The sequence below is a fragment of the Vanellus vanellus genome (assembly GCF_965231255.1).
Source record: "Vanellus vanellus genome assembly, chromosome: 4".
Lineage (NCBI taxonomy): Eukaryota > Metazoa > Chordata > Aves > Charadriiformes > Charadriidae > Vanellus > Vanellus vanellus.
Window position 1 is genome coordinate 34718977 of NC_138909.1, and position 25652 is coordinate 34744628.

Consider the following 25652-nt stretch of genomic DNA (forward strand, 5'->3'; position numbering starts at 1 on the left):
GCTAGTGTACGTGTTTGGAAGCATATAGTGCTGCAGGGCTTTTTTTCAACATTGCATTACAGAGCTGCCTTTAGACAAGGTTGACACAGTTGTTCAGGTTCGGTCCGTAAAGCTGGAGCCAAGGATTTAAAGCTCATCGGAAGTTTTGAATGCTGGCTAGGTTTCAAATTGTTTTCCCTGGTTCCCTTAGGTCAGGTTGCTGGAGGTTCTTTGGGTGAATTATCAAAATTGACAATTCCTTTCAAAACTTCTTTCTGAAGTTGTTGTTTTAATTGTCAGTGACTTCATCTCCTTGCCTTGTGATGGATCACAAGAGGATTTGTAATGTCACAAGATGGGACTTCAACTAGGAAGAGTGTTTATCACAGAAGTACATACATGAACTCCCAGGCTTTGCCGTCTACATGATGTACAGGCTATGTACGTGTAATTGGTCTGCTCAGGGAGTTGTAAAAACTTCCACAAAGGCAAATGTGTTATTTTAGAAGTTTAATCATAGATTTACAATACCTCTTTGTATCTCTCTTCCACCAACAAAACCTAGAGACTTGTCATCTAGAAAATCACTGAAATTTTCTGGTTTTGTTTTTGATCTGAATACTTTGTCATGTTGGCACTACCTGGATACTAGACAGTAATTGGTTTCTTGTCACACTAGCGCAAGTCTAGTGAAGTCCTCCTGCTGTTTGTGAAAGCAGATTTTGGAGTCTCCCAGCACTGTGTAAGGCAGCCACGCTTAAAACAGTTAGCAAACATTCCGGTTTCAATGCCAAGTGCCAGTAGCCTGCCTTTAGCCTCCGGCGGGGTGAAATGGTGAAGGATGAAATGCGTTGTGTTTCTCCTGTTCCCATAATGTAGTGATGTGTTATGTATGTGCATCTTCATTATTGCACAAAGTAGAGGGAAGACTACTAAACAGGTTGTGAAGGGAAAGCTGCGTGCCGATGGATCCAGCAGGCTAATTGTGCAGGGCAAGATAAGCCATACACCAGGCTGCTGGAAAACATGCACAAACCCCTGCGAGCCCAGAGAGACCGGCGAGTGCATTGCGTGACGACTTAAAGCTAGTTGTCCCGTTCGCTTCCCAACATAGCAGAACAGTCCTCTGTCCTAGCAGTTGTGTTGCCGTTGCAGAGATTCATTCCCTTTTCTGTTTTGTGTAATTCCCAAATAGGAATCAAGTATTTGGCCAAGGCACCATGATCCTGCTCTTGCATTTGAGAATATGAGTAAGAGGGCTGATTATGCGGTGTCATGCACCAAAGGAGATCCTTGGACCGCAGCTGTGAATCACTTTTCTAAATTAGAAGCACGTGTCTCAAAGGGAAATAATGCTGCATATTCTCTAGAAAAGTACCACAAACAGCCAGGAGCTAGTCCAGTTTCCCTGTGAAGTCAATGGGATTCTCTGCGTTGGCTTTAGTGGGAAGTGAATCAAGTCTCAACCATTGATCCTCACAGCTTTCTCACCTGAGGTATATACACCTGGCTTTCACTCCTCAGCGGGATCTGGCATTGCACAGTGTGTGTTGTTTGCTGTAGGAGGAACCAGAGATACTGGTTTCATAGGGCGTAGAAGATGTTGCCGGATCTGCACCAGTCAGCATGATGCATTTCTCTATTGCTACCATAAATGTAGCGGGAGCGTTTTTTATACAACCTCTTGTTGTAATGTCCCTTTTCTTTGTAGGGAAGTCGTCAACAAAGAAAACATTCCCTCTGGATTCAGCAATCTTGAAGACTGTATTCTAGCTGCTCAAGAAGTAGAAAAATTACAAGACAACAGCTCCGGATATCTTAGTGAAAGGAATAAACCAAAACGGCAGAAATCCAGCACCAAGCTTTCCGAGCTTAATGACAACCAGGACAGTCCTGTGGTAAGCTGGCACGCTGTACTATTTGACACCTAGTACTAGGGCGGGAAAAAGTCTTTTTTATTTCAGTGCACATCTGGTTCCCTTGGGTAGGCGTTTTTACCTACAGTACAAGCGTGTCTATTTTGGACTATGGGGAACACCGATCCCACACATGTAACCTTTGTGATGAGGCAAATGAGAAGCCGTATTTCTGCTATGATCCTCTTACTCCATCCATAGTGATTTTCTCTTTACACAACTTTTTTCTTTTTTCTTCTGAATTCAACAAAGCATTTTGGAAAGAGAAAAAAGAAGTAAGTCTTTCTCCTAGTCTTTCAAAAGTCTTGCAAGGACCTTGGAACCTCAGATGTAGGTTCACATGTTTAGGTCAAGTTTATTTTTATATTCCTGCAAAGTTCTTGATAATGAGATGACAAAGGTGTTTTATGCCTTTTCCCTAAAGCCTGTGTGTTACTGTGGTGTTTGCAGTTTGCAGAACACTTTGCAGTGGGTTGGTCCAAAAGATGATTCCTGTAGCTGCCTTTTACTGAGGAGGTAAATGAAACCGATATAACGTCCTAAAAATCTGGAATACTGTAGAATTTGCCCAGTGTGTTCTTGTGTGACTTTCACAGTAGAAGACAGTTTGCCAACTTTTACAAGCTGTGGAATAAAACTAATGCACCCTCCTTCCCTCTCAACGAGACCAGACACTGATTATAGTGTCAGCAGTTGCAAAACTGTACTATGCTTCAACGCAAAGTCTGCTTACGGTAGCAGAAGTGCTGTGTCCTGGTGCCTGGCAGCAGGCATGAATTACCCGGTCACTAGTAACAGTGAAAGCTGTCTGAAAAGACTGTCCTTCCGAGCTGTAGGGCATTTCCTTCAGTTGTACTTGTTTAAGTTTTAGAGCCTGCTGTGAGTGAGTTCCTTCTTAACGTGACATTGTGTTGGGACTCATTTTGTTTAGGTCACCAAATTGCAATGACCTGTTGCTCTTACTCTGCACAGAGATTCTAGAGAGGCGCAGATTTGGCTTCTCTTTGTGATAAAAAGAAGGCAAGATGCCAAAAGTTGTAGGCTGTGATTAGGTTTAGTGCTCAATATCAGTAACCTATTCATGTAATACTTTATGAAAGAGCACAGAGATATAGACACATTCTCACTTAGCATCTTTGCTTGTAGCAATGGACTTTAAAATAGGCAAAGGTCAAGTGCTTACACTTTTTTCTGCACCTCTTCTCTGTACCTGTGGAGTGTAAAGCAGTTTAAGTGTAAATGAGAATTTGACTCAGGATTTGGGAAATGAAAGACTGAGAAAGTGTCCACTTTTGCTGTGGACCTGAATAACATTCATGAAGTCTTAAAACATGCCCAGGAGAAATGTCCTCAAACTTACCTGTGTCCACTGGACTTTGCCCTGCCCCTCATTTTTGGATCTCTTAAGGGGCAAAGGCTAAAAGAAACGTAAAAAGGACTAACCTTGCACAAAAAGCGCTTTGACCAAGATGACCATCAGTGTGGTTCTTGCTTGCTTTGCTAGAGGAAGTGTCGCAGTGGGATTGCCAACTGGGAGCATCGTTATGAAACAGCTTGCAGAGAGCACGGTGCTACTCTTTTTGGAAGAGCAAAGGCTGCTTTTTAAGTTTTCATGAGTGTGCTTATTTCATACTTGCATTTCAGACACTGCCAGCAGGATGTGCGATGGTTTAGCTTTCTTTTGGCTGCATCTTTACGGTTCAAATAATAACCCAAATTAGACTACCTACTTGGAGTATCAAAGGACATAACCTGCACCTTAGCACTTACTAATAGGGCTTCATCATGTAAACAAGTTTGTGATGTTGTATCTTCTTACCCACCATTTTCTGAGCCTTCCTTTTTTTTAAAGCCTGAAAGAGTATTTAGGACAGTGTGTGGAAGCTTTCCTCTTAGCTGTCTAATTGCATCTGACTCAAAAGCGTAAGTCAGCAGTGGAAAAACTGTCAGTTCCGCTTACTCTCCCCAGCAAACCAACCACGAAGCATTAAAAGCCTGTAGCTGCATTTCAGAGGCATGGTAGCCAGGTACCAGTAGGACTTGAAGAATCACATTAAGCAAGGCTGGAATGACTGAGCTGCGTCACCTTATGGGGCTGGAGGTGTAGCAAGGTGAGAGGGGGCTGTGACTGTCCCAAGAAGTCTGTGTGCACAGTTCCCAGGGCTGGTGCAGGAACACTCCACTCTACTGACTGACTTCCTCCTATTTAAGAGGGACTTGCCCCAAAAACAGGGTAGAAAACCTCCTGGAGATGTGCTCAAAGTGGCAATGTGGCTTGTCTTCGCAATACTTTCTCAAGCTCTTTGATGACAACAGTATTAATATTCCTAATGGTACCCAAGACAAATTTCGGACCAAGTTGTCATAACCTTTGAATTTCTTGCTCTGCATTCGTATCAGCACAACTTAACATTACTTCTGCGCATATGGCAGTCTCTTTGCAGTCTTCTGCCCCTTTAAAAAGAAACTAGGGAAGGGTTTGGCTGAGAAGGGGAGTTATTTTCAAAGGTGAGCATAAGTAGTCCTTTTGGGAAGATGCTGTGGATTTTGGTACCTGCTATTAGAGGACTTGTACTCACTACAGAATTGCTCTCAAGCTCAGCCTGTCTTGTCAGCCTGTAAAATAGGAACTGGAGGTATATGATGCAGCGTTATTCTGTTAGGCATTTTGAGGTCATGTGATGAGACAAACGAAGCAGTGAGCAGTTTGGGGTTTTCTGCAGGTTACGGACAATAAAGCGTGGGATTTGTTTTGTTATAAATGTGCAGCAGGCAGTGGTCTGATTGTTGTCGTGTTTCTAGAAGTTCTGTTGGATATTTCTCTATTTGATCTGTTTAATGGCCAGCAGCTTGAATATTTTTCCCTTGTGTATCTTACTGCTTTAACATTTACTGTATTACAGAGTATGGAAAGCTTTAGCTCATCCAGGCCTATAGACAGAACAGGACCTGATGACATGGAAATTTTATCTGAAGAAAGGTGATATTTTTATTTTCTTTTTAATATACGTATGTTTTATTTTCCCTGTGGTTGTAGTACAGCCTAAGAGATCTTCCACCACAGACTATGAGGGTGACATTTAGTTATGCTGCAGAACGTTGTTACCCACCATGTTAGCTTCAAAGCAGAACTGTATGGAGGCACTGCATATGTTGTGCGGGCTCTCCCCAGCACCATACGCCAGGAAGACTTCTCCCAGCCTGTTAGGAATGGCACTGAAGATGCTGATGGTGCAGACTTGAAAAGAAGTCAGCTGTGAAGCACCTGAACCAGCACGCCACTCTCCACATAGGGGACTGGAGAGCCTGTTTCACCTGGCCTCTGGGTTGGGAATCCAGCCCTATTCCTTGTGCTTCGCTCTACTGCGAGAGCTGTACAGCCCCACTGTGCTCTCCTGAGATGGCCATTTCTCTTCACGGTTATGTTTGGTGGGACAGATGTATTGGTTTGGATTAAGGGCACAAGAATTACATTTTTCACAAATAGCTCCTGAGAGGAAGCAAAATGCATAGTTCAGCAGCATGAAGTGCTGCAGCCCAGAGTGTCCCTTCATTTATGGAACGTATTAGCAAGTGTGAAGCAATAGCAAGAATCTAAAAACCTATGTGTGCGGAAGTCCTTCTTGTTTTTGTTCAAGACAAGTCTGGCTTTGTATTTGTAATATGTTGGTTTGTTTTTGTTTTTTGTAGCAAAGAAAGTGAAAACGATGAGGTTTTTTTCAGGCACTCTCAGGTTGGTATTTTTTGGTTTTTGTTTTTCAGTTTTGTGGGCTCTAAATGGGCTTTTTATTGAGTAGAAACAAGTAGCTAGGCATATAGTTCTGTGAAATTTTGTTTCTCCAGAGAAATGGAGTTAGCGCTTGCTTTTGCTTTCCCTCCCCTCCCCTCTGCTTTTTATTTACATAATTTAGGGAGCCTCTCAACCAGTGAGGAGTCTGAAAGCATCTGCTTCAGTCCCTTCGATCCCTCCTTGCCAAAAAGGGAAGCGTCACTGAAGTAAGCACTTTGGTTTAAGTGATGCCAAGATCCCTTATTAATTATTGCGAACAGGGTGTGTGAGTGGTTATCTCCCAGGGTAGTAAGATTAGCTTGTCTCTCTTGATTTCTCTAAAATCATTTTGGTCTTTTATTTATGATTTCCCAATGCGGCCTGTTGCTTTTGAACATAGGTGTCTGTGATCATTTGTCTTAGAAAACTGGATCATCTCCTGCTTCTCTCTAAGGGTTGGTGGTTGGGATGGATGTCTGGAGGGGAGATGTGTCATTGACAGCAACAGCTTTTTCCCTGACTTTCTGTTTCTGCTCAACACCCACCTCCTGCATTCGCTTTATGTTGTTTTTCATCTAACTGTTCAGCAAAGCGAAGATTGGGGTTGGGTTAGGTGAACACCTTTGCAGTCACTGGTTCTTTTGGGTTTGCTTGAAGTACCTCTAGACAGCCAATCATTGAAAATACTAGGGAGAGTTGTCTGAGGCACCTCTCCCTCAGTTGTGCGCCCATTTTAGAGGAGCATAGAAAAGCAGCTGTGGACAGTGTCTGGTTTCTCTGGCTGTCTGGAGTTAACTGACGGCTGACAGTATTTTTTAAACTACCGTCCTCTTGTGTTGTTTTTTTTTTTTTTTTAAATAAAAGCCACTATGCATTTATTGCCTTTGAAAGACTTCATTTTTGGTAGGTATTATTTCCATCTAGCAGGAAGGGTAGAAGAGATTATTTGCTAACAGCTGAGCTCTGACCAACTGTGTTGTAGCTGGAGAAGTTCATGGGACACTGAAAAACGTAACATCTGCAAGGGGTGCTCAGTGCTGCCTTTGATCACTGCTCTGACTTGGCTTAGATGGATTTCCTACATTGCTCCCAGAGGGTCAGTAATCCCCAGTGGTTCTGCACTTGCTCGTGAGCTGTTGCATTTTCCAGAGCGTGAGTTTTGCAATACCGTGTTCCTCACGTACCTGCTTGCGTGTGGAGAAGGTGCTGTCACTGCCATGCCACACAATACTCCCATTAAGCTTTTAAATTAGTCTGAGAGAGGTAGGTTTGAATATGAAATCATAATCTTAAAATAAACTTCTCCTTAGGAAGAGTTTTAAAATTTAGAATTGTAATGGCAGGAGAAGACGTAGCCTTAACCCAGAGATTGTATTATATAGGAATTACAAGGTCAAGAAAATGTTACATTCCTGCAGGGTAGTTTTACGTTCCTTGTCCCTTATAAGCCTTTTGCTTAGGGCAGCTTAAAGACATACCTTCCGTAACAAACAACTCATTCAGGATGAGGAAGGGACAGGAACTTTCTTACTCTTAGCTCTTTCTCACCCTGTCTCCAGTCTGAAGATATTAGGAAACGTATTTGGAATTTTCCATAGCTACTGGTTGTGCAGAGTCGGGTCTCCATGAGGTAGTACAAATACCTTGAAACATATATCCTGAATGAACTTTCAGTGCTTTTGTAGCTTTCATAATCTGCCCTTGGAAGTAGCTAAGCTCAAGAATGTAGACTGTGATTTGAAAAAAAAAAAACCAAACAGATTTCTAGTACCCAGGTACTAGATAAGCGAAGGGAGTTTAAGATCCACACCAACATGGCAGCAAGTGTAGAGGGGGATTGGTGTGACTCAGGATTAAGGCAGCAGAATGGCTGCGTTCTTGCATCAGATTGTATCACCAAGAGGTGCTTAAGGATGCTTCCTGCTTGTGGTCGTAACGGATGGTCAGATGTAGGGGAAGCAAGCCTTTTAAATAAAACTGATTTGAATCCACATGTGATCGAACGGAGTACAACTTCCTGATAAGAATTCAAAGATCTTTCTGTTGCTGTTTATTGCTAGCTGCCTGAGCTACTCTTTATGCTGAATCTCCTTTGGAGTGGGGAGAATGAAAGCAGCCGACTTACCCCAAGTTACTTAGATCTGTAGTTACTGGTACCTGCAAAGCATGGCTGCAGAAGCAGCTTCTAAAAAGCAGAACTCGAGTGCCTAGTTGGAAGATTATTTTTTTTTTGTGGTCATTTATGTAATATCCGCAGAGCACTGTGACTGCCAACTGCTACTGGGATTGACAACTTGCTGCCCTTTTGGTTTGTAAGAAATTGTGGCACATCCGTACCTAAAGCTCAATAGTTCTCACTTCCTTGATTTTCATCCTGGAGGTTGGCAACTGGTGGCATCAGGAAATCAAATAGGAAAACAAGTGATGGGAATGCTGAATTATCTACCAATCTACGGGTTTGGAACGTTAATGCAAAGAAGGTTAAACATCTGCTTTCTGGAGTCTCCTGGGTTTGTCCTTCAGAACACCTAATGATTTATTCATTGTATTAGAGGCTACATCAGTGAGCAAGGAAGGGAGAGTAGCTGGCTGCAGGCACGGCACAGGCCTGTTTTTAAACAGCTTTAAAATATTTCCAACAACTGGAGTGACTTTCAAAGGAAGAAGACATTGATATGATCTTTCTAATACATCTGCAATTGAGGTGTTTACCCATCTGGAAAGTGCTGTTATATCTGCTACAGATATCTTTTAAGATATCTTAATAATTCAAGAGACTGTACACTCTTCATAGAAAGACATTTAACTCTGGAATTAGTATCAGTAGTGGTGGCGAGATGGTATTTTCAGGTTTCTCCCTTTGAAATTGTTAAAATCTAGATAAGTTCCGCTCTTTACGCTTCTTGATGTTATTAAAAATAGCACCTATTTTGAAACTTATTGCTCTATATCTTTCAGCCTTAAAATACTCTGCTGGCAATTTAAATGCAGTTTGTCAACTGGTACAATTTGTTCTTTAGTAAATGTAAAGGTCTGCCTGTTTCTGGCCACTAACCAGTTTTTCTGTTTGTAATGTACACTGACTATTTAGATTCTGGCAAGAAATTTGTTACTGGACCTTAAAGAAATATTTAAGTCCTCCCAACCTGGAAGCAGCTTAAAAGATACTGAATGGTGAATTAGCATTTTTCCATGTACAGCTCTCACAATAAACACATTTGTAATCAGATTTAGTGTCAAGCTGTGCGAGTTATTAGTGCTTGGCAAACTGTCATCCAGTGTTTCCTTTTGTTATAATGTTTCAAAAAGGCAATTTATTGAAATGAAAAGGAAATACAAACCTTATACAAATACAATGCAGAACACTTTTTACAAATACCAGGCTGTTCATCACCCAGGTTTTTAGAACCGTAGAACAGCCCAGGTTGGGAGGGATCTCAAAAGATCACCTAGTCCAACCTTTCGTGGGAAAGGGAACCTAGATGAGATTATCTAGCACCCTCTTCAGTTGCAGAGATTGATGGGATTGAATCCAGAGAAAAACATTTATTCATATGATTTGTCTACTGGGCAGGTTTTTTCCCCTCTCTACATGGAGCTTGCTTGGTTTTCTCTGCTCAAAGGGAGGAAAAAAAAAACCAAACACATCATTAGCCTTATGTGGATGAAAAAAATTAAATGTGCCTTAGTGGCATGTACTAAGGATATTGATTTAGTGCAGTTTGGCCATGCTTCTGGATTCACAAGTAAAATACATCCAGATGTACCAGTTATTTTCTTAAGGCCCATTTACTTCACCCACCAGCATATGCAGATTGTTAACTAGATTATCAAAATACCTGCGGGGCAGGGGGGCAATCCGCGTCGCTACCTGATAGAGCGAATTATGCCTAAACTGTTCTTACCAGGATCAAATAGTTTATGTAGTAATGTAATGCTCTTGGGATAGCTCTATGCTTGTTGGTGGGTTTATACATATCACACTATATGTTTGTGTACGTGCTTTACACTTCCTTTTCCCTACTGCCCTCTGTGAGGCATTACAGCTAATTTATTTTAGAATGACAAAACTGCTCGTGTCATCAGGCACTATTACAGACACGCGCACTGTGTATCTGGTTTGTGGGAATGGCAGTGATTTCTGCATAAATGCACACGACGTGTGGTATGTGCAGGGGTGAACGGTGGTGAGACAAACAGCGGTTGCTTCTAGGTAGCGCTAAATGATGAATCATTTACTTGACAGCATTCTGCCTCTCTCTTTTTTCTTCTTCTTTTTTTCCTAAGTCACTGGATGCCTGTGTGAATATTTTGGCTTTTTCCCAGAGTCCACACTGCTTCCAGCTGAGATGCCAAACCCCACTGCCGTTTGGATTTGCGCAACACTGCTTTAATACCCAGAGCTCCTCCATAAATAGTTCTGCTCTCCCCACGCCCAGCTAGAAAACAACCACAGGAAATCGGGGAATGTGCAGCCAGCGCAGCTTAGCTGGCACTAATTGATCTGAGCCAGCACCGCCTGCATGAGAGCGTTCGTGTACGTAGCCTGCACTGCTTGCTGTCTGCGGCTGCTACCTCAGGAGCTCCGGTGCCTGCTTTTTAGAAGACACCATATTGCTACAGCCTTACAACAGCAGCGGCGTTCTTCTTGTTGCTCCGAGGAGTTGCGCTCCTGTAGGAAGTGTATGCAGCCACCCCCTCTCTCTTCCTTTCTCCCTGCCTTCCTCCCTCCCTTTTCATCCCCATCGATTACTGGAGGCTTTTTCAGCTGCATGCAGTTGTCAGGGCAGGCGGTCTCAGGAACTTGCAGTGGCTTTCTAAAGAAGGAAAAATTCAAGGAAGGCAGATGGACAGATGTTTTTACCGGTGTGAGTGAGCAATTAGTACGTAGGGGTCACTGAGCAGGGGATTTGGATTTGGAGCTGGAAATGTCAGGGTCTGTTTATTTGGATCTTTTTAGCTAAAGGCGTGAGCTTACTGCTGCTGTGACTGCAGGGTGTTTTTTCTTCTCTGCCTCCTGAAACGGTTTTTTTTTCTTTCTCTCTCATTTCTGTGGCTTTATGGGAATATAGCTGACTTCGAGTATGAAGATTCAAGAGCATCCAAGCATTCCTGAAAACAAGTTGCAAAGAAATCAAGATGCTGATGATCAGGAAAACAGCTTTGTGTCAGAAGTGCCTCGGCTGGATTTGACAGCACTATGTGATGACAACAACTGGGAAGGTAGGATTGCGTGATGGCGGGTCGTATGAGTGAAAGGAGAGAGAGGGAAACCTGAGTGGGCTGGGTATTATCTTTGTGTGATCATGTTCCCTTGCCAAAAACAACAGGAAAGCAATTTTGCCCTGAATATGGAACTGAAAGTTTGGAGAAGCTGGACGAGTAACAATTCTAATTGTCACTTAGAGGAAGAAATTAATTGTTTTATTCCTGAAGTTACTTTCATGTGCTGTTTAGTAGTATTAAGTCCATGAGTGTTTAAGGATCACTTATTTCTTGGTGGATGATTACTTGAGTATTGAGCTAGGCTGCCCTACACTTCAAAGAAACCGGGTATTTCACAGTCTAAAAGGAGCTTCCTTCTTTCTCCCTTTTCTTCCACTTCGGTCACTGTTTGGAAATAAATGATTTGGATCTGAAAAGCACAGCTGGAAAAAAGGCTGTCTATCTGCTACTCTGTCTTTTGATGGCTCTTACAAAAAACTTCCTTTTTTTATGTATGCTGTGAAAAAATTCTGATCACCAGCTCAAACAGCAGTATTTTAGTACTGTTTCTTAACTCTCCTCTCTAAAGTGCATGCTTGGCTGGCTATTTGCGCTGACTAACTTGAGAGGGAAATCTGAGGGAACTCTGTGGGTGCCACGAACCTCAATTTCATTGGAAATTGAGATGATTTGAAGGTGTCCAGTGCCTCTGGGATCAAGCCCTTCTCCAATTACTGAGTATGTCTCTGCGTATAAGCAAGAATTCTTCTGTTAGGATGTGCTTTAGGAGAGAACGAGGGGCTTTGACAGGGAAGAAACAGGAAAACGCAAATATGGTATTTTAATAAAGCAAGAGAGGAAAAAAAATTTAAAAAAAAAAGTGTCTGAGGAACACTGAGAAGTTAAGTTCTCTGCTCCTGCCTCAACAGCGTACGTGACCTAGTATATTTTGCCTTTCCCTCTAGGAGGGGAGTAGTTATGACACTTTAGGCATGAGTAAAGGAAACCCGCAGCCGTGGCTGCCTTTCATTCAGCCAGGCAACTAGTCACCATGGTCGGGAGAGAATTTCTCCACTTGCTTGGTAGGCGGGGATTCCCTGGGTGGTATCACCACGCGTGCAGCATGGCTGATCAAAGCACCATGGAAGGGCTCCCAGGAGGCCTTGGCTGCCTTACTTGTTTGCTGAGATGCTAATTAGCACTGGCCCGCAGGGTCTCGAGCCAGGGTGAGCACGTCTGTTCTCAGAGGCGATGTGTGGCTTCAGCCGTCATGTGAACCTTTGGAAATAATGACTTTTTTTTTTTCTTCCTGGGTTACTAATGGGAGTCATATGAATGCATGAAGAGGAGAACACAGCTCCTTTCTGTCTGCCAGAGCCTTTCCCATCGTGTGAAAAAAGTTGCACCTTTGGTACAACTCCTTCTTCATAGGCAGGCTCTTATGTTTGGATTCTAGCTTTCTTGGCCTGCAAATGTGAAACAAGATTATGAGCACGTGTGACCGTGCTTGAAGAGTGCTTCTTTCGGATTCTTCCTTCCTCCATTCTGTTCACGTGTTTCACAAGAGGAGGAGGTGGGCAGCTGCAAAAGAATCAGCTGTCCGGAGCGAGAGAGATGTCATCTATAATACTTGCCTTCTGGAATCACCATTTTGTTGGCGCAGATGAAAGAGCAGCAAAATGGTGCCTTCTGTGTCTCAGCAAGGAAAGACTGAGTCTTTCTTAGCTGTGGATGTGAAATCAAGCTGGCAGCAGCCAGGAAGGGGAAGATGTTAATGTCAACTCTGACTGCTTCTGCAGTCTGTCGTTGAGACTGGCTGTGCAAGGCAGGGTTGTACCACTCAGCCACAGCTCTAGCGCAGCCAGGGCATCCTCCCCTCCCCTCCCCTCCCCTGCCAGCCTGTGTCACTCAAACCTTCACACGTCTCTTCAGGATCTGTGCTGCATCTCTGGTTGCATCCCCAGTGAAATGAGAACTGTGCCTCCAAATGCAGTACCACTGGCTTATTTATTGCTTTGCTCTAGCAAATTCGGTAGGTCCATCTTTCAGAAAGTTACCGATTCCTCCAGGACGTAGTTGAGCTGACTTTTGGGGGCAGGGTTCGCTGTATCATACTGCAGGAGATACAGAGCATCTAGTCACCAGGGCAGCTGCTCGCCCGTTCACAAGCCCGTCCTCGCTTGTGAGGACAATGACACGTTGAGGGGTTGCCTTCAGCCGTAGCTTTCACTGCCTCCAGTCAAATGTTAGGAAAGGGCCTTGAAGAATGGGCACAATATTATGCCATTGACTAGCTTTTATTTGTCGCTCAGGCAGACTCTCCATCTGTTAAGACCAGAGCTGCCTTAAAATCCTCATTTGGGGGCACAGAACTGTGATAACTGCTTCTAGGTGAGCTGACAGGGCCCCCTGCCTTTTATGTTATGCTAGAAGTAATTTTTACCAGATTTATTTTTTTTTTAAGGTTCACTGCATAGTCAGATCTGTACACAAGAAGAGAAATTTGCTGTACTTCTCCAGGCTGTGATGTTCCCTTTACCTAAAGCTGAGCAGAGAGAGGACAGAGACATTTGCTTCCCGCTTCCTCCAGTGCATGGGCTCACACTCTGGCGTGTGCCTGCTTTCTGCCTCCGCCTTGCCTGCTACGTATAGGGGCATATGTCTAGTAATCACCAGGCTATTGGTGTAGTATGGAGGGTGTGAGCAGTGCCCCAGCCAAATTCAGGTGCTGAACACTTAGCCTAGGTGCATTTCCCGTGGTCCAAGAGAAGTAGTTTACTTGTGTGCGTTTGGCGGATGCAAATCAAATAGTTTTATTCTTCAGGCTGTGTGTGAACCGAGCTGTCTCTGTGACCTGGGGTGTCTGACTGCCAGGCTTGCCCGCTAAGCCGGTCAGTCGGTGCCAGCTGAGACGACTTGCGAGCGAGCGTTTTCAGAGCTACTTTCATAGCAAAGGTTTTTAATTGTTGTGGATTACGTTTGAATCGAGTGCTGTGAGCGAGGAGGACAGAGTGTTCTCTCACAGCCCAGCGCTATTGTGCAGATTTCTTACCAAATGTTTCTAATTCAAGCCCAGAACTCGCTATCCTGCCCTCAAGGAAAATCTGGAAGTATGTGGCTCTTCGTAACAGGGGCTGGCCCTGTCAGCAGCCTGGAGCTGAACAGGCAGTTCAGTAAATCGATACGATGCGTGTGATTGCTGCCTACGTCGCCTGATTACTGACGTTTTAAAAAAAGTTCTGTAGATGAGATTTCAAGCGGAGTGTGCAGTAACAAACACTTATGAAACAATCAGCGGACGTTTTTCTGCAAACTTTCAAGCTTAAAAAAACCCCAAAGAATAGAAGCAGAAGTTTAAAACACAATTTGAGTTCTCAGTGTTGAGAACTCAAGTACTGCAGCAGTGAAACCCTGTGGGTAAAGCTGATCTACAAACAGTTTCGACACTGACTTTACTGATAATTTCCCATGAAAAAAAAGGACAGAGTAATGCTAAAAAAAATCCAAAGAGTATAACAACAGGGAAGATGGATTTAGATTTCCTTTTTTCAACAGTGTGGACCGAAATACATCAGTGTATTTGTGTATAACACTCTTCAGCGTAAGAAATCAAAAGGTGATGAAACACACTGCATTTTTATTACCATGCCTAGAAAAGAGTAATTGTATTGTTTACTGATTTTATAGCATCAATATTTTAAATATGTGTTTTTTCATTGTTTATTATGATATATTATAAACAAAATACAAAGTTGGCTTGCTAGCTGAGAGATGTGTCATCTCACTAACTGAAAAGGTGTGGTAGCGCTTTATTTGGGCCATCCTTTTTGATCTACGTAGGAAGAATACCTCCTGATGTATTCAAACAAGATGTTTTCAGTTATTTATAAGATGGGTAAAATAGGTTGTTACTGAGCTAGTGAATGTGTTATTTGTTTCATTATGAGAGGCCTTTCTGAGGTCTTTCAAGTGGGGTTTAGTATTAGGACCTCAGGTGTTTAATTAGTTGCGGCTTTTTAATCCCTTTGGACCTCCTTCAGTTTACAGCAGCTAAGATTTGGCCTTCTTTGTTTATCAGATGTGTGTGTCTAAAAGCAGTGTTAGCAGCATATATCAGCTGTGTGGCTGCAGGGAGGGAAGCGGGAGATGCCTGAGGCATTTTGCCGGCCACATCTCAGGTAGGATGTGTGTGTGGGTACCCCTCTGTTGGCCCTGCAGCCCCCAGTAATTCTGTGGCAAATGTGCAATGCAATGATAAAAAAAGTCAGTTTTTTTCAGCAAGGGAGCTTGGAGCTCACCAGTAATATACCAATTTGAAGCACTTAATCTTTCTTCCTTCTCGCGTGTGACACAGGTTTATTAATATCTCCAGCCCTCTATGCGGCAGGTTGGCAGAGAGGTGGTGTTGCCACAGGCGTATGTGTGCCTACAGAGTTCTGCAGAGCAACACCTGGCAGATGGCTGACAGCTTTGTTGAAAGATTAGCTGGTTGTGGGATGTTGAGAGGGAGTGTAGCACTTCTGAAGGACTGCAGGCTCAATACCAGCGTGTTTCACTACTTCTGTGCCAACTTGGAAAAGACATACTTAAAAGAAATGCGTTGAGAGTCTGACCATAAATAGAAAACTTTTTCACCCTTTCTCTGCACTGGTACAGCCATGGTGGTTGAATGTTCCCAAATATTTTTTTTTTATGAAAGGTTGTCATTGTGGAAAATGGGCAAAAAAGTAGTACATAGAAAGAACGTGGAGATGAGTAGAAAGTTGAGAGTTTTCACTGAGCAAGAGAAATCTGTTCAAGACAGAAGATGAAGAAGGGTAACTGCTCTGTCAAGTTAGTGGCAAAGAAAAGGTAAAGCAATTACATTTTTTGCTGAGATTTTATTCTTCAATTAGCAGAAGGGCAAAAGGGTGACAACATTAATCCTGGTAGCAGATACTTCAAACCTGAACCATTAAGTTCATATATAAGGAATATAACAGCCGTCAGAAGAGGCTCAACACTTTGATAGCGATCTTGGATAAATGAATAACAAAAGGTATTATGTATTTTGTTAAAAAGGAATTGATTGATTGTGCAGTGTCAGAAAAAGTGGCAGCTTACCTTTAGCGTGTTCCTGTATATTTGTGCAATCCAGCAATTCCAGTGCTTCCAGCTGAAGCGCCTGGCACCTGGCCAGTATGCGAGAGAAGTCAGTCGGACTACAGCTCTGGGCCACTTCATGATCTAGTGTAGATAAAAATCCATAATCCTATATACCTAAATATGTTCCTTAATTAATTGCTGTGTTATTTTCTAGGGGTTAGCCGTTTTGCGTCCAGATGAGATTTTTTTTTCTTCTAAATACTTACAGTCAGCAAGGGAAACAAGTTACCCATAGAGTCAGGCCTTCCAGGAGCAAGGGTTAAAACCAGCTGATTTTCTATAGCAGCCATTTCTTATGTCAAGTCTCAAATTTGATTTTTCTTTTAAGGGCTTTTTTCCTTCTCCTTTTTAACACTTTCTCCTTTGGAATGTGAGTTTCTGGTTTTGGGCAGTATTTTGAAATCAACAAAATAGAAAGTACCCATACCTCGGTCTCCGCTAGCTTGCATGAACTGCTTTGCTCTCTGTTGGGGTTTGACCAGAGGCTCTTTGAGTCATTGCAATTCCCTGAATGTCGCATGCTATCTGGTATATAAATCCACCTTGGGACAAAGTCACATGCATCATGCATGATTAATAATGGCTTTGTTAGCTGGTGTGGTAGGAGCTTAATTTGGTTACTGCTAAATATGCTGCTGATTTCTTCTAAGTTTATTCCATCTATGTAAATCTCATGGAGGTGTGATTTAACAATTTCCAAGAGCAAATTCTGTTTGGGGTGAGAGTGTATTCCAAAAATTGGAAGTGAGAGTTGTCTGGAAGAATCACATGCATGGCTTAACCTCATTCCTGCTAGTCAAATGTATCAAATTTGTTCCTTTTGTGTTATTGGCCTTTATTTTGCTACAAGAGATCTTGTGAGAACCTTCTCGAAATCATGAGAGATTCAGGGAAGTGTGCAACACCAAAGTGCTGCAGTTTGACTGAAGGGTTTGCCCTTCATTTCACCTTCCTTCTTATCAGATTCCTTGAGCAAAATATTTCAGGTATTAGGAACTGCCAAGATTGAACACAGCTTAGAAGAAAACTCTTGTTCCAGAAATTAACTGAGAGCAGTGTGGGCTGCGTAAGCTTTCCAGTCCATGGGAAAACAACCTACATACACTTGGGACTTGCACACCTCATCAAAGTAGCCTCTGTCAGCCAGGCTCGTATGTGCTTCGCTTATCACACCACCTGCATTAAGCTCTTACGCAAAACCCTCCAGCCATCCCCTTTGAGAGCAAAGCGTCAGTTTGCGTGCAGCAACAACCTCTAAGCAGAGGCATGCCATTTATATTCATGTGCTAAGGAAGAAGGGAAGAGGAGGGAGAGCATCGTTTGACACTGTGTACAGGCGAAATACCACTGAGCCTGTCATTACTGAATTGTGGATGATCTTGTGCTGTCCTAATTGTATGCGGAGGGGAATGTTAAACAGCGGAGAGGTTCTGTAAGGGAATCCTCATGCAATGCATTCCGAGCCATGAAAATGTTAACCTTGTTCAGCAAAAGGAAATGCTGCTTTTTGTTCAAGAATTGTTAACTTCAAAAGCTCCTTCTCTTTGTGGCAGGAGAATAGACGCACTAGGCACGGGAAATGATGAGTCCATAGCCCTGCAACTGATCTGGGAGCTTTCTATAAGGTTTTTGTTTTGTTACTTGACTCTAGAACTATTTGTTAGATTTATAAGTTCAAAGCCTGGCTCTTAAACTGTCTAATCCTGTGGTGCTAAGTAGGAGCATGCAAATCAGCTTAGTAAACTATCTGAACACAAAACGTTAGACTCCTTAGGGCATCTGGAGGGAGTGATCACAAGATTGAGGCGATTGCTTTCCGTGGGCTCCACTATGCTAATCAGTAATGCGAAGTTGGGTTTCCCTTTCTCTCCCACTGCACCATCTCCCTGTAGAACGTTGCTTTTACTTCCAGCTGGTTTGATCGTCCAGGGGACTGAAGATTTCCTCACTTGTCTGCCATGCTGTTAAGCATCAGGATTGCATGTGAAAGAGAAAAGGGGGAAACTCAGTCATTGTTAATTTACAGGCTGGGCACCCCGTGGAACAAGTAGTAATGTGAGACACCTTTTCCTTGCAGACTAGAAGAACCTATGCTTACTCCTAGTTTTTGAATTTCCAACAGCGGGCGTCAGGGTTATATTGGAGTGCTGGAGGCTACGGGAGGACAATTAATAGGCTATTCATTTACAGCGTTTGTACATCCTGAAACTGAAAAAACAATCCTCCTGTAATCCAGTTGCCTCCTTTATACTGTCATGTGCCAATAGTTCTCTCTTGTCCAGCATAACATTTTCCTCAAAGGAGTTGGCTGGTGATAGCCTCGTTTGGTGTCAGCCTGTGGTAATTACTGCCCAACTTTTGGGTACGGTTTTCTGTTGCACCGAGGAGGTTATTTATGTTTGTGTAGAGTACTCACTGCGGCCAGGCAATGCTTTGCATTGCTTTGCACACCGGGCAGATGCAGGAATGCCTGACGACAAGGAATAGCGGTCCAGGACAAATGGGTCAGGGTTCGTTAGAAAAGTTGCCTGGAGTCTGTCATACGTGTAAAACAAAAACGATAAAACCAGCCTTTGTCTTACTGTTCCCAGAGCCCATCCCTGCTCTTTCCTCATGGCAGCGAGACGGCTTAGACTCAGATGAGGCTCGCCTTTCCCCGCAGGCCGGTCGCTTAATTCGCCAGCTTCTGGATGAGGACAGCGATCCTATGCTGTCCCCTCGCTTCTATGCCTATGGACAGAGCCAACAGTACCTGGATGATACAGAAGTGCCTCCTTCCCCTCCCAATTCTCATTCCTTCATGAGGTGGGTTGTGATTTGCCTGCGCTCCCTCTCGCACCCAGCTGTAAAGGGTTTGCACAGTTGCATCGAGCAACATCTCTTTGAATCACGTATGTCGGATAGCTATGCTGTGTTGGTTTTCTGTTCCTACTGATGGGAAACTGATATTTTTAGAAAAGTTCTTGGTAACTAATCGTTTCTGGGTTTGTGAATTAATATCTAAGGATTGCTGTTGCTCAAAGGCTGTTACAGCATCTTTTGCTCCTTGCCATTACAGAGTAGCAACATAGCTTTCTCACTTTTGTGGGATTTGCCTTTAGTTACACAAGGTTTAAGAGGCCTTCTCTGCATGAAGGTGTGCCGTGGCGGTTTGGATAAGCTCTTTCTGCATTCTGTGCTCTTGGTAGGAGGCGGAGTTCATCTTTGGGATCTTATGAGGATGACAGAGAGGACCTTACCCCTGCACAACTCACCCGGAGGATTCAGGGACTGAAGAAAAAGATCAGGAGATTTGAGGACAAATTTGAAGAAGAGCGGAAATATAGAGTGAGTCTCTAGGACTTGTATGGAGAGGTATTCATTAGCAACAAACGGAAGGAAGGGACATCAGGGAATTCTGTCAAACATACAGAGGGCTTGAAAGCTTTCATAAGGGGGAGGGGGGGAGAGAAGAAAAAAGCTGCTGCCCAAAAAAAGAAAATGTACATCCATGCCAAGCAAATTACCTTTCCAGGCACTGTGTACTATCAGTGCAGCACAAGAGATAGCCTAATAGACTCATAGGATTTTGATCACTGCTTAAGACAGTGTGCCAAAAGCACACTCTGTGTAGGAACAGCTATGTTTCATTTCTCTTTGTTTATTTATTCAAGTTCATCTTATGGGAACCACAATTGCACATCTCATTTGCATGATGGTAATCCCAGGACACCAGTGCATTGCAGAGGAGAGAGAGCAGCCGCCTTTCCTCCTGAGCAAGGAACCACAGTGAAGTGCTGCTGAGCAGTAGCAGTGTACTGTACTCTAATTATTCCTGACATGCCCTTCCGATGCACAGAAAGCTTTTTATGGAACTAAAGCTTTGCATGTGTGCATCTTTATTGGTGATCTAAACCACAAAGGATTGTACTGAAAGGATCTTGACCAGAGTTGGAAAGCTGGAAGAAATTGCTCAGAGCTTGCTGTAGCCTGGCATTTCGGTTATTTCAGTGTCGTTGGATGTCAGGGAGCCTTTGGTGTGGAAACATGCATCCTAATGCTTCTCAAACTGTTCATGCTAGGTTTCCTCTATTTTGGAGGTGTCCTCTTGTTAGGAAACAGTAAGCACAAGGATTCCAATGTGCATCTGGCCCTCTGAGCCGCTCCTACACCTTAATGTTTGCCATCAAAAGTTTTGTGTTTTCGGAAAAGAAAATCAATCTCACGATGCCCCTAAGAGACAGTGTTGTAACAGGCAGGAGCAATTAGCGCAAGGTCTGAAATGAGCTGGTCAGAGGTATGCTGGTGGTGGTCAGAAGCCTGTGCCCATGCTCTGTGGTGGGTCCAAATTCTGTTGTACCTCTTTTTGTGACACACGCTTGTTTCAGTGGGTCTCTCCTGTTGGCTTAACACAGATTCAGCATACTACTCTTTCCTCCCAGCCTTCCCACAGCGACAAAGCAGCCAACCCTGAAGTGCTCAAATGGACAAATGATTTGGCCAAATTCCGAAAGCAACTTAAAGGTGAGCAGCCACCACTGGTGCACCTTGGGGGGAAGCTGGGCTCTGCCTCATTTAAATTTTATGTTAGGCAGCAATCTTGTCACTGTCACATTTTTAAAAAGAAAACATATTCCTCTTCCCCCAAATGTCCCTGTTCAGAGTCAAAACTGAAGATATCTGAGGAAGACCTTGGACCTGTTGTGCGTCAGCGAAGCAACACGCTCCCCAAGAGCTTTGGCTCCCAGCTCGAAAAGGACGACGACAAGAAGCAAGACCTGTCAGATAAATCTGCCAAGCCTGCCGTGGAAGCAACCCTTGATTCTATCCAGAAGAAGCTTCAAGAAAAACGAACAGAGACAAACCGACCTGAAGATATTAAGGTACAATGTAGACAGACCAGATTTAGGCCTTTAAGTACAAGTGGGTAACTTGTGGCTGCACAGTCACTTGTGAAAGCCCTGTGATCTTCTACGTTTTGTCACAAAGTCTACAACCTTTACTCCTGACTCACTTGCTTTAGTTTCTTTCCCTCTGCCTTTAGTATCTGATTTTTTTTCCAGAGCTTGGTTTCTTTTGAATGTCATTGTGTGTTCTTTTTTTGATCCTTTTATATTCCAAGTAATGTTTCTGATTTATTGCAATATTTCCTGTCCTGAATTTGGCTATTTCTGTTGTTATGTTGAAAGGCTTTTGGCAAATTCTGAGTCTTCCAGTGATTCTGGAGATTGGGTCATCTGTTTTCTTCTAGTTCACTCCGAAGCTGAATGCTCTTCTCCCAGGGCGTTTTTATCACTGCTCTTCAGAGTTTCATATTGAGCTCTGTAATCTCTGAGGATTATCAGCAGGGAGGTCTTTGTGTCTGATGCTGCTGGTTCCTGAGGTTTGGGCAGCCTTGTAAGTGAAGTCCTTGAGTCTGCTGACATGTAAATTGTGCAGTGCTTTGTAAGAGAGGGGCAGACAGTATTATCTTTGTTTACAAGATCTGCAGAAGAAGAGACACACAGTGTGTGTTTGGCTGATGGTAGCAAGAATCCACAGCCCGGCTGTTCAAAGAGGGCCTGTGATAGTGTTTGGTGCTGTGATAGGGAGAGAAGGCTCAGTGTCAGGCAAGTTCAGTGGGGGAACTCTGGCAAACTTACTTAGGGAAGTGTTCTCCAACTGTCTGCCCTTTTTTTGGCTTGGTCCCCTCAGCCTGTCTGGCAGAGCTTTTCACTCCAGAGCAGAATTGGCAGAAAGAGGCGGTCTGACTGCTCTTCAGTTCTTGGTAAAATGTGTTTGTGGAAGTCAAAGCAAAGATGGAAAGCTTTGCAAGAGGTACTGGAGCTTGTCTTGGATTTGGAGAACAAGAAAGAACATGTGTTTTGTTGTAGAACTTATACTTCGGATCTTAACTGAAAAAGAGCTGCCATCATTAAAAGTTGCATACCGTTATTTTTTCAAAGCACACTGATAATTGATAAATCCCCCTTAAGTACACAGAATACCTTCATATGCAAAATTTATGTGGTTTTATGTTAGAAGTCTCTTTGGCAGTATAGCTGGGAAAGGAGGACTGGAAGGCAGACATGAGTCTTCAAAACATTAATGACAAAATGACATGACTTTGGTTAGGCCACAAATCAGTACTGTTTGAGTCCAGGAATCTGACTTTTTTTTTTTTCTTCCTCCTCTCTCTCTCTGCCACTTTTCATAGGACATGACAAGAGACCAGATAGCAGCTGAAAAAGTGGCTCTTCAAAAAGCTTTGCTGTATTACGAAAGCATTCATGGCAGACCGGTAAGTACAGCAGCATTTTTTTCATAGTACGTCTTTATATGTCTTTGTCTTTGGTAAGTGATCCCCCTAATGCTCCTTTGACATCACGCTCACTAGAACTTGTCGCTGTTCAAACTACATGTGCATCCTCTAATCCACCTCCCTGATCCTTCACTACCGCTGCTACTGAGGAGTGTGTTCCCTGCGAGGTGATGTCTGCACGCAGCACTGGATTTGGCAGATACCTGGAGGACCGAGCCTGCAGGCTGAATGAGGCGTAATGGGCATTGTTTTGGCACCACACTCACCAAGATCCGCAGACATCCAGTTTGTGGCCCAGCTGACTCACCAGCTTTGCCAGGGATAGAGTCTGCAGAGGAATAGTTGTGTGTGGTCCCCCACGCAGCCGGGAATTTTGCCATTTGCTGGTATTAATGGCTAACTGAGAAGACAAGTGTGGGTACATTGCTCCTTCTGGGAGGAGCTACAGTGTATTTCTCCCGGCACCGTGCTGTTTGCAGGAAGGCACCTGTGCCTTGCTATTGGCCAATCCTCTTGTGCCAAGGGATTTGTGAAAGAGCTTGTCTCTTGAGCATCACAGCATAAGTTGAGAGGAGATTTCATTCTTCCCCTGAGAAATGGATGGTTTTTTCCATGTGCCAGTGGAAGGGAAGGGCATAAGGTTTCTTGCACATTTGATCTTAACAAAGGAAAATTATTTCTGAAGGCAGAGAATTAAGTATTGTGTACTGTTGGTCCCTGCCATGGCAAAAACATAGTGGCTTCCAGGCCACCAGGTTGGCTTTGTATGAATCCCTTCTGTTTCACTGATGACATTGTAATCTTTGCTACCAGCTGTATAGGTAAAGTAACTTAATTTCAGAGTAGTGCTAATCCCTTGAGCAGTGGCTTGGGAGCAGCAAATTACTTTTTATAAGGAGTACTTGATTAGTGCAGCTGACAAATCTGTCATTCTGCTGCATGGGAGTTCTAATCTCTTCCTTCCTTTTGCTCCTGAATTATTTCCTCCTTTGTCCATTGTTTTAAAAAAAGTCTCACTAATTTATTTAAATGCCTTCATGAAGTGCTAATATTGTACAGTCACATATACCAGCAGCTGAAAACAGCATAGTTGTATGAGAGGACATGCAGTTTTATTATTGTGCAAAATAGCAAAAGGCCAACACAAGGAAATCCGCTTACCCTTCTCTGTCTTCTCCGTGAGACTGAGTCTGGTTTTGCTGCAATTTACAAAATGCTTTTACACTATAAATCAACAGGTGGCATCTGGTTGAAGTGAACTCACTTCAATCTGTTTAAAAAGAGAACAAGCCCAGAGAATAGCTTGTCAGCATACCTTTTGTTTTTTTCTCCCCTTTCTGATGCTTTATTTATACAACTGCTTTTTAATTTGTTTGGTTTTAAGTACGCAGTCTATACCTAGCAACACTGAACTGCATGGCAGGGAAGACTGCAGCTGATCAGCTTTTGCTGTTCCCAGCTCCTGGCACTGCAGCAGTGGAAAAATACTGGGAGCTTGAGGAGAATGAGGATAGTTCAGCCAAGTTTTTTTTTTTTCTTAAAGATATTTAACTAAACAAGAAAAACAATGGAGCTCAGATTTATTGTGCAACTAGGTCTTTCTGCACCAGTGATAGATGAACCTGCAAAGGTGGAACTGAACTGTTTTACTTAAGCCAAAAAGTCCATCTCTGCATAAATTCTCGAGCCGCTCTAACAATGCAAGCAATGGTCTGTTCCTCAGCTGTTGCTCTTTTGCCATGTGGAGTGTGCCCCAGAGTTGTGTCAAAGGCTCCATTATTCCAACAGGCTTTTTGCATTTTGATGTTCTACCAAAATACACTCGGGTTTTGCTGGTATTACTTGTGTTTACCTAGTGAGACAGTTTGCCCATGTGCTAAACGTTTTCTTTCAGAGTCTGCTTTCTGTTAAGTGTGCTGGTGTAACTCTGCAGGGCTGACTCAGGCCCCATACACTTAAATTCAATGCCTAAATTAATTCTCTGTGTTCTTCCTCCATACTGATGTTCAGACACTCCAGCATGGTATTCATTTTTTCCATTCTTCAAGATACTTAAGGATTTTCTGCCCATTCCAAGGCTTATGTTTATTTTTCTGTACAGAATCATGGCATGGGGGTTGGAACTAGTTGATCTTTAAGGTCCCTTCCAACCCAAACCATTCTATGATTCTATTTATCAACTTGGAAATGTCATTAATTGAAGGTTTGGTTCTCAGCCTCAGCATAGTCTTTTGGTTTGTTTAAGTAACAGAGACTGTCTGAGCTGACAGTAGCGCTGTGCCTCCTGTTCTAATAACTGCTAGCCTAGTAAAGCTAGGAGTAATATAATATATATATAAGCTACTCAGTTTCTCCAGTTGTATGCTTGATTGGCTGCAGAGAAATGTCCAAAGTTGGAGGCAACTTGCTAGCCAGTGCAATTGACTGCGGACACATCAACATGGAACTTGATACAGAGAGGGCTGACTGAATTGTTTGATGCTGCTCGCATCCCTCTAATCCATGCGAGCTGCTTACTCACTCGACAAACAGCCGGCTTGAGGCCCTCCGATACTGGAGGCAGCCTGCGCTTTGGAGGTGTGGGACACGCAGGCCCTAGAGCTCAGACTGCCCCTCTATATGCCCCTTCTCAGGCTTGAGGGTGTTTGCATTGAACCCAGAAAGGGAGGAAAAGGGCTTCCTTCTTCTTCCTCCCTATTGGTCTGCCCCCAACGTAGGAAATAGGCTTAGTTATCAGCTGCCTCCAGATTCTTAGGAGTTCATCCCTGCCAGTCCCATTCCTGGCAATACTTACAGCTCTTCGGCCCCTTGCAAACCAACACCCTCCCCTGCTCTGGAGGGAGGATGTGAAAGCTTTAGAAAGCTTAGTCCACTGAAAGTCAACTTAGACAAAATAAAATACAGTTCATTTTAAAATTTCCTCCCTGTCTCAAGCTGTGTTCCCTTTCCTCCTATTTCTATTGTAGAAAGGGAGCCTGTACAAAGTTTGCTAGGGGTTGATCTTGATTTTTATATGGCAGCTGTTCAGGTGCTCTGGTGATTAGCAGCAGTAAAAAGTCTTGAGGAAGATAGGCACGACATCAGACTCAGTTAAAGCTTCCCCTCATAAGAGCTTTATAATCTAAAGTTAGACAAAAGATCTAATGGAAGGACAGTCATAGAATGTGGGTCAGACAGTGCTGAATTCAAAGAAAGATGATGATCGGGTTGGTTCTGCTGAGTATTTTTTTTGTTTTGTTACAGCAGGGTTAGAAAACAAGCATTGAAGAGATAAAACCCAACTTCCTCACAACTAGTACTTAGACAGACCTTTGCTTTCCCATACTAGCTGCTGTCTTTAAGGCTTTCCCTTCTCCTG

At 43.3% G+C, this 25652-nt stretch overlaps 1 protein-coding gene across 1 annotated transcript in view; it reads left to right on the plus strand.

The window, feature by feature from the left end:
- FAM13A (family with sequence similarity 13 member A) overlaps positions 1 to 25652 on the plus strand; it is a gene marked incomplete at its 5' end in the record, with an annotated part of 135167 nt that overhangs the window by 98405 nt on the left and 11110 nt on the right. The window contains 9 exons of the mRNA XM_082482901.1: positions 1691 to 1877; positions 4799 to 4875; positions 5586 to 5628; positions 10737 to 10887; positions 18606 to 18819; positions 19203 to 19341; positions 20436 to 20517; positions 20656 to 20876; positions 22190 to 22273. Coding sequence (XP_082339027.1) covers positions 1691 to 1877; positions 4799 to 4875; positions 5586 to 5628; positions 10737 to 10887; positions 18606 to 18819; positions 19203 to 19341; positions 20436 to 20517; positions 20656 to 20876; positions 22190 to 22273 — 1198 coding nt within the window. The remainder of the gene's footprint in view (positions 1 to 1690; positions 1878 to 4798; positions 4876 to 5585; positions 5629 to 10736; positions 10888 to 18605; positions 18820 to 19202; positions 19342 to 20435; positions 20518 to 20655; positions 20877 to 22189; positions 22274 to 25652) is intronic.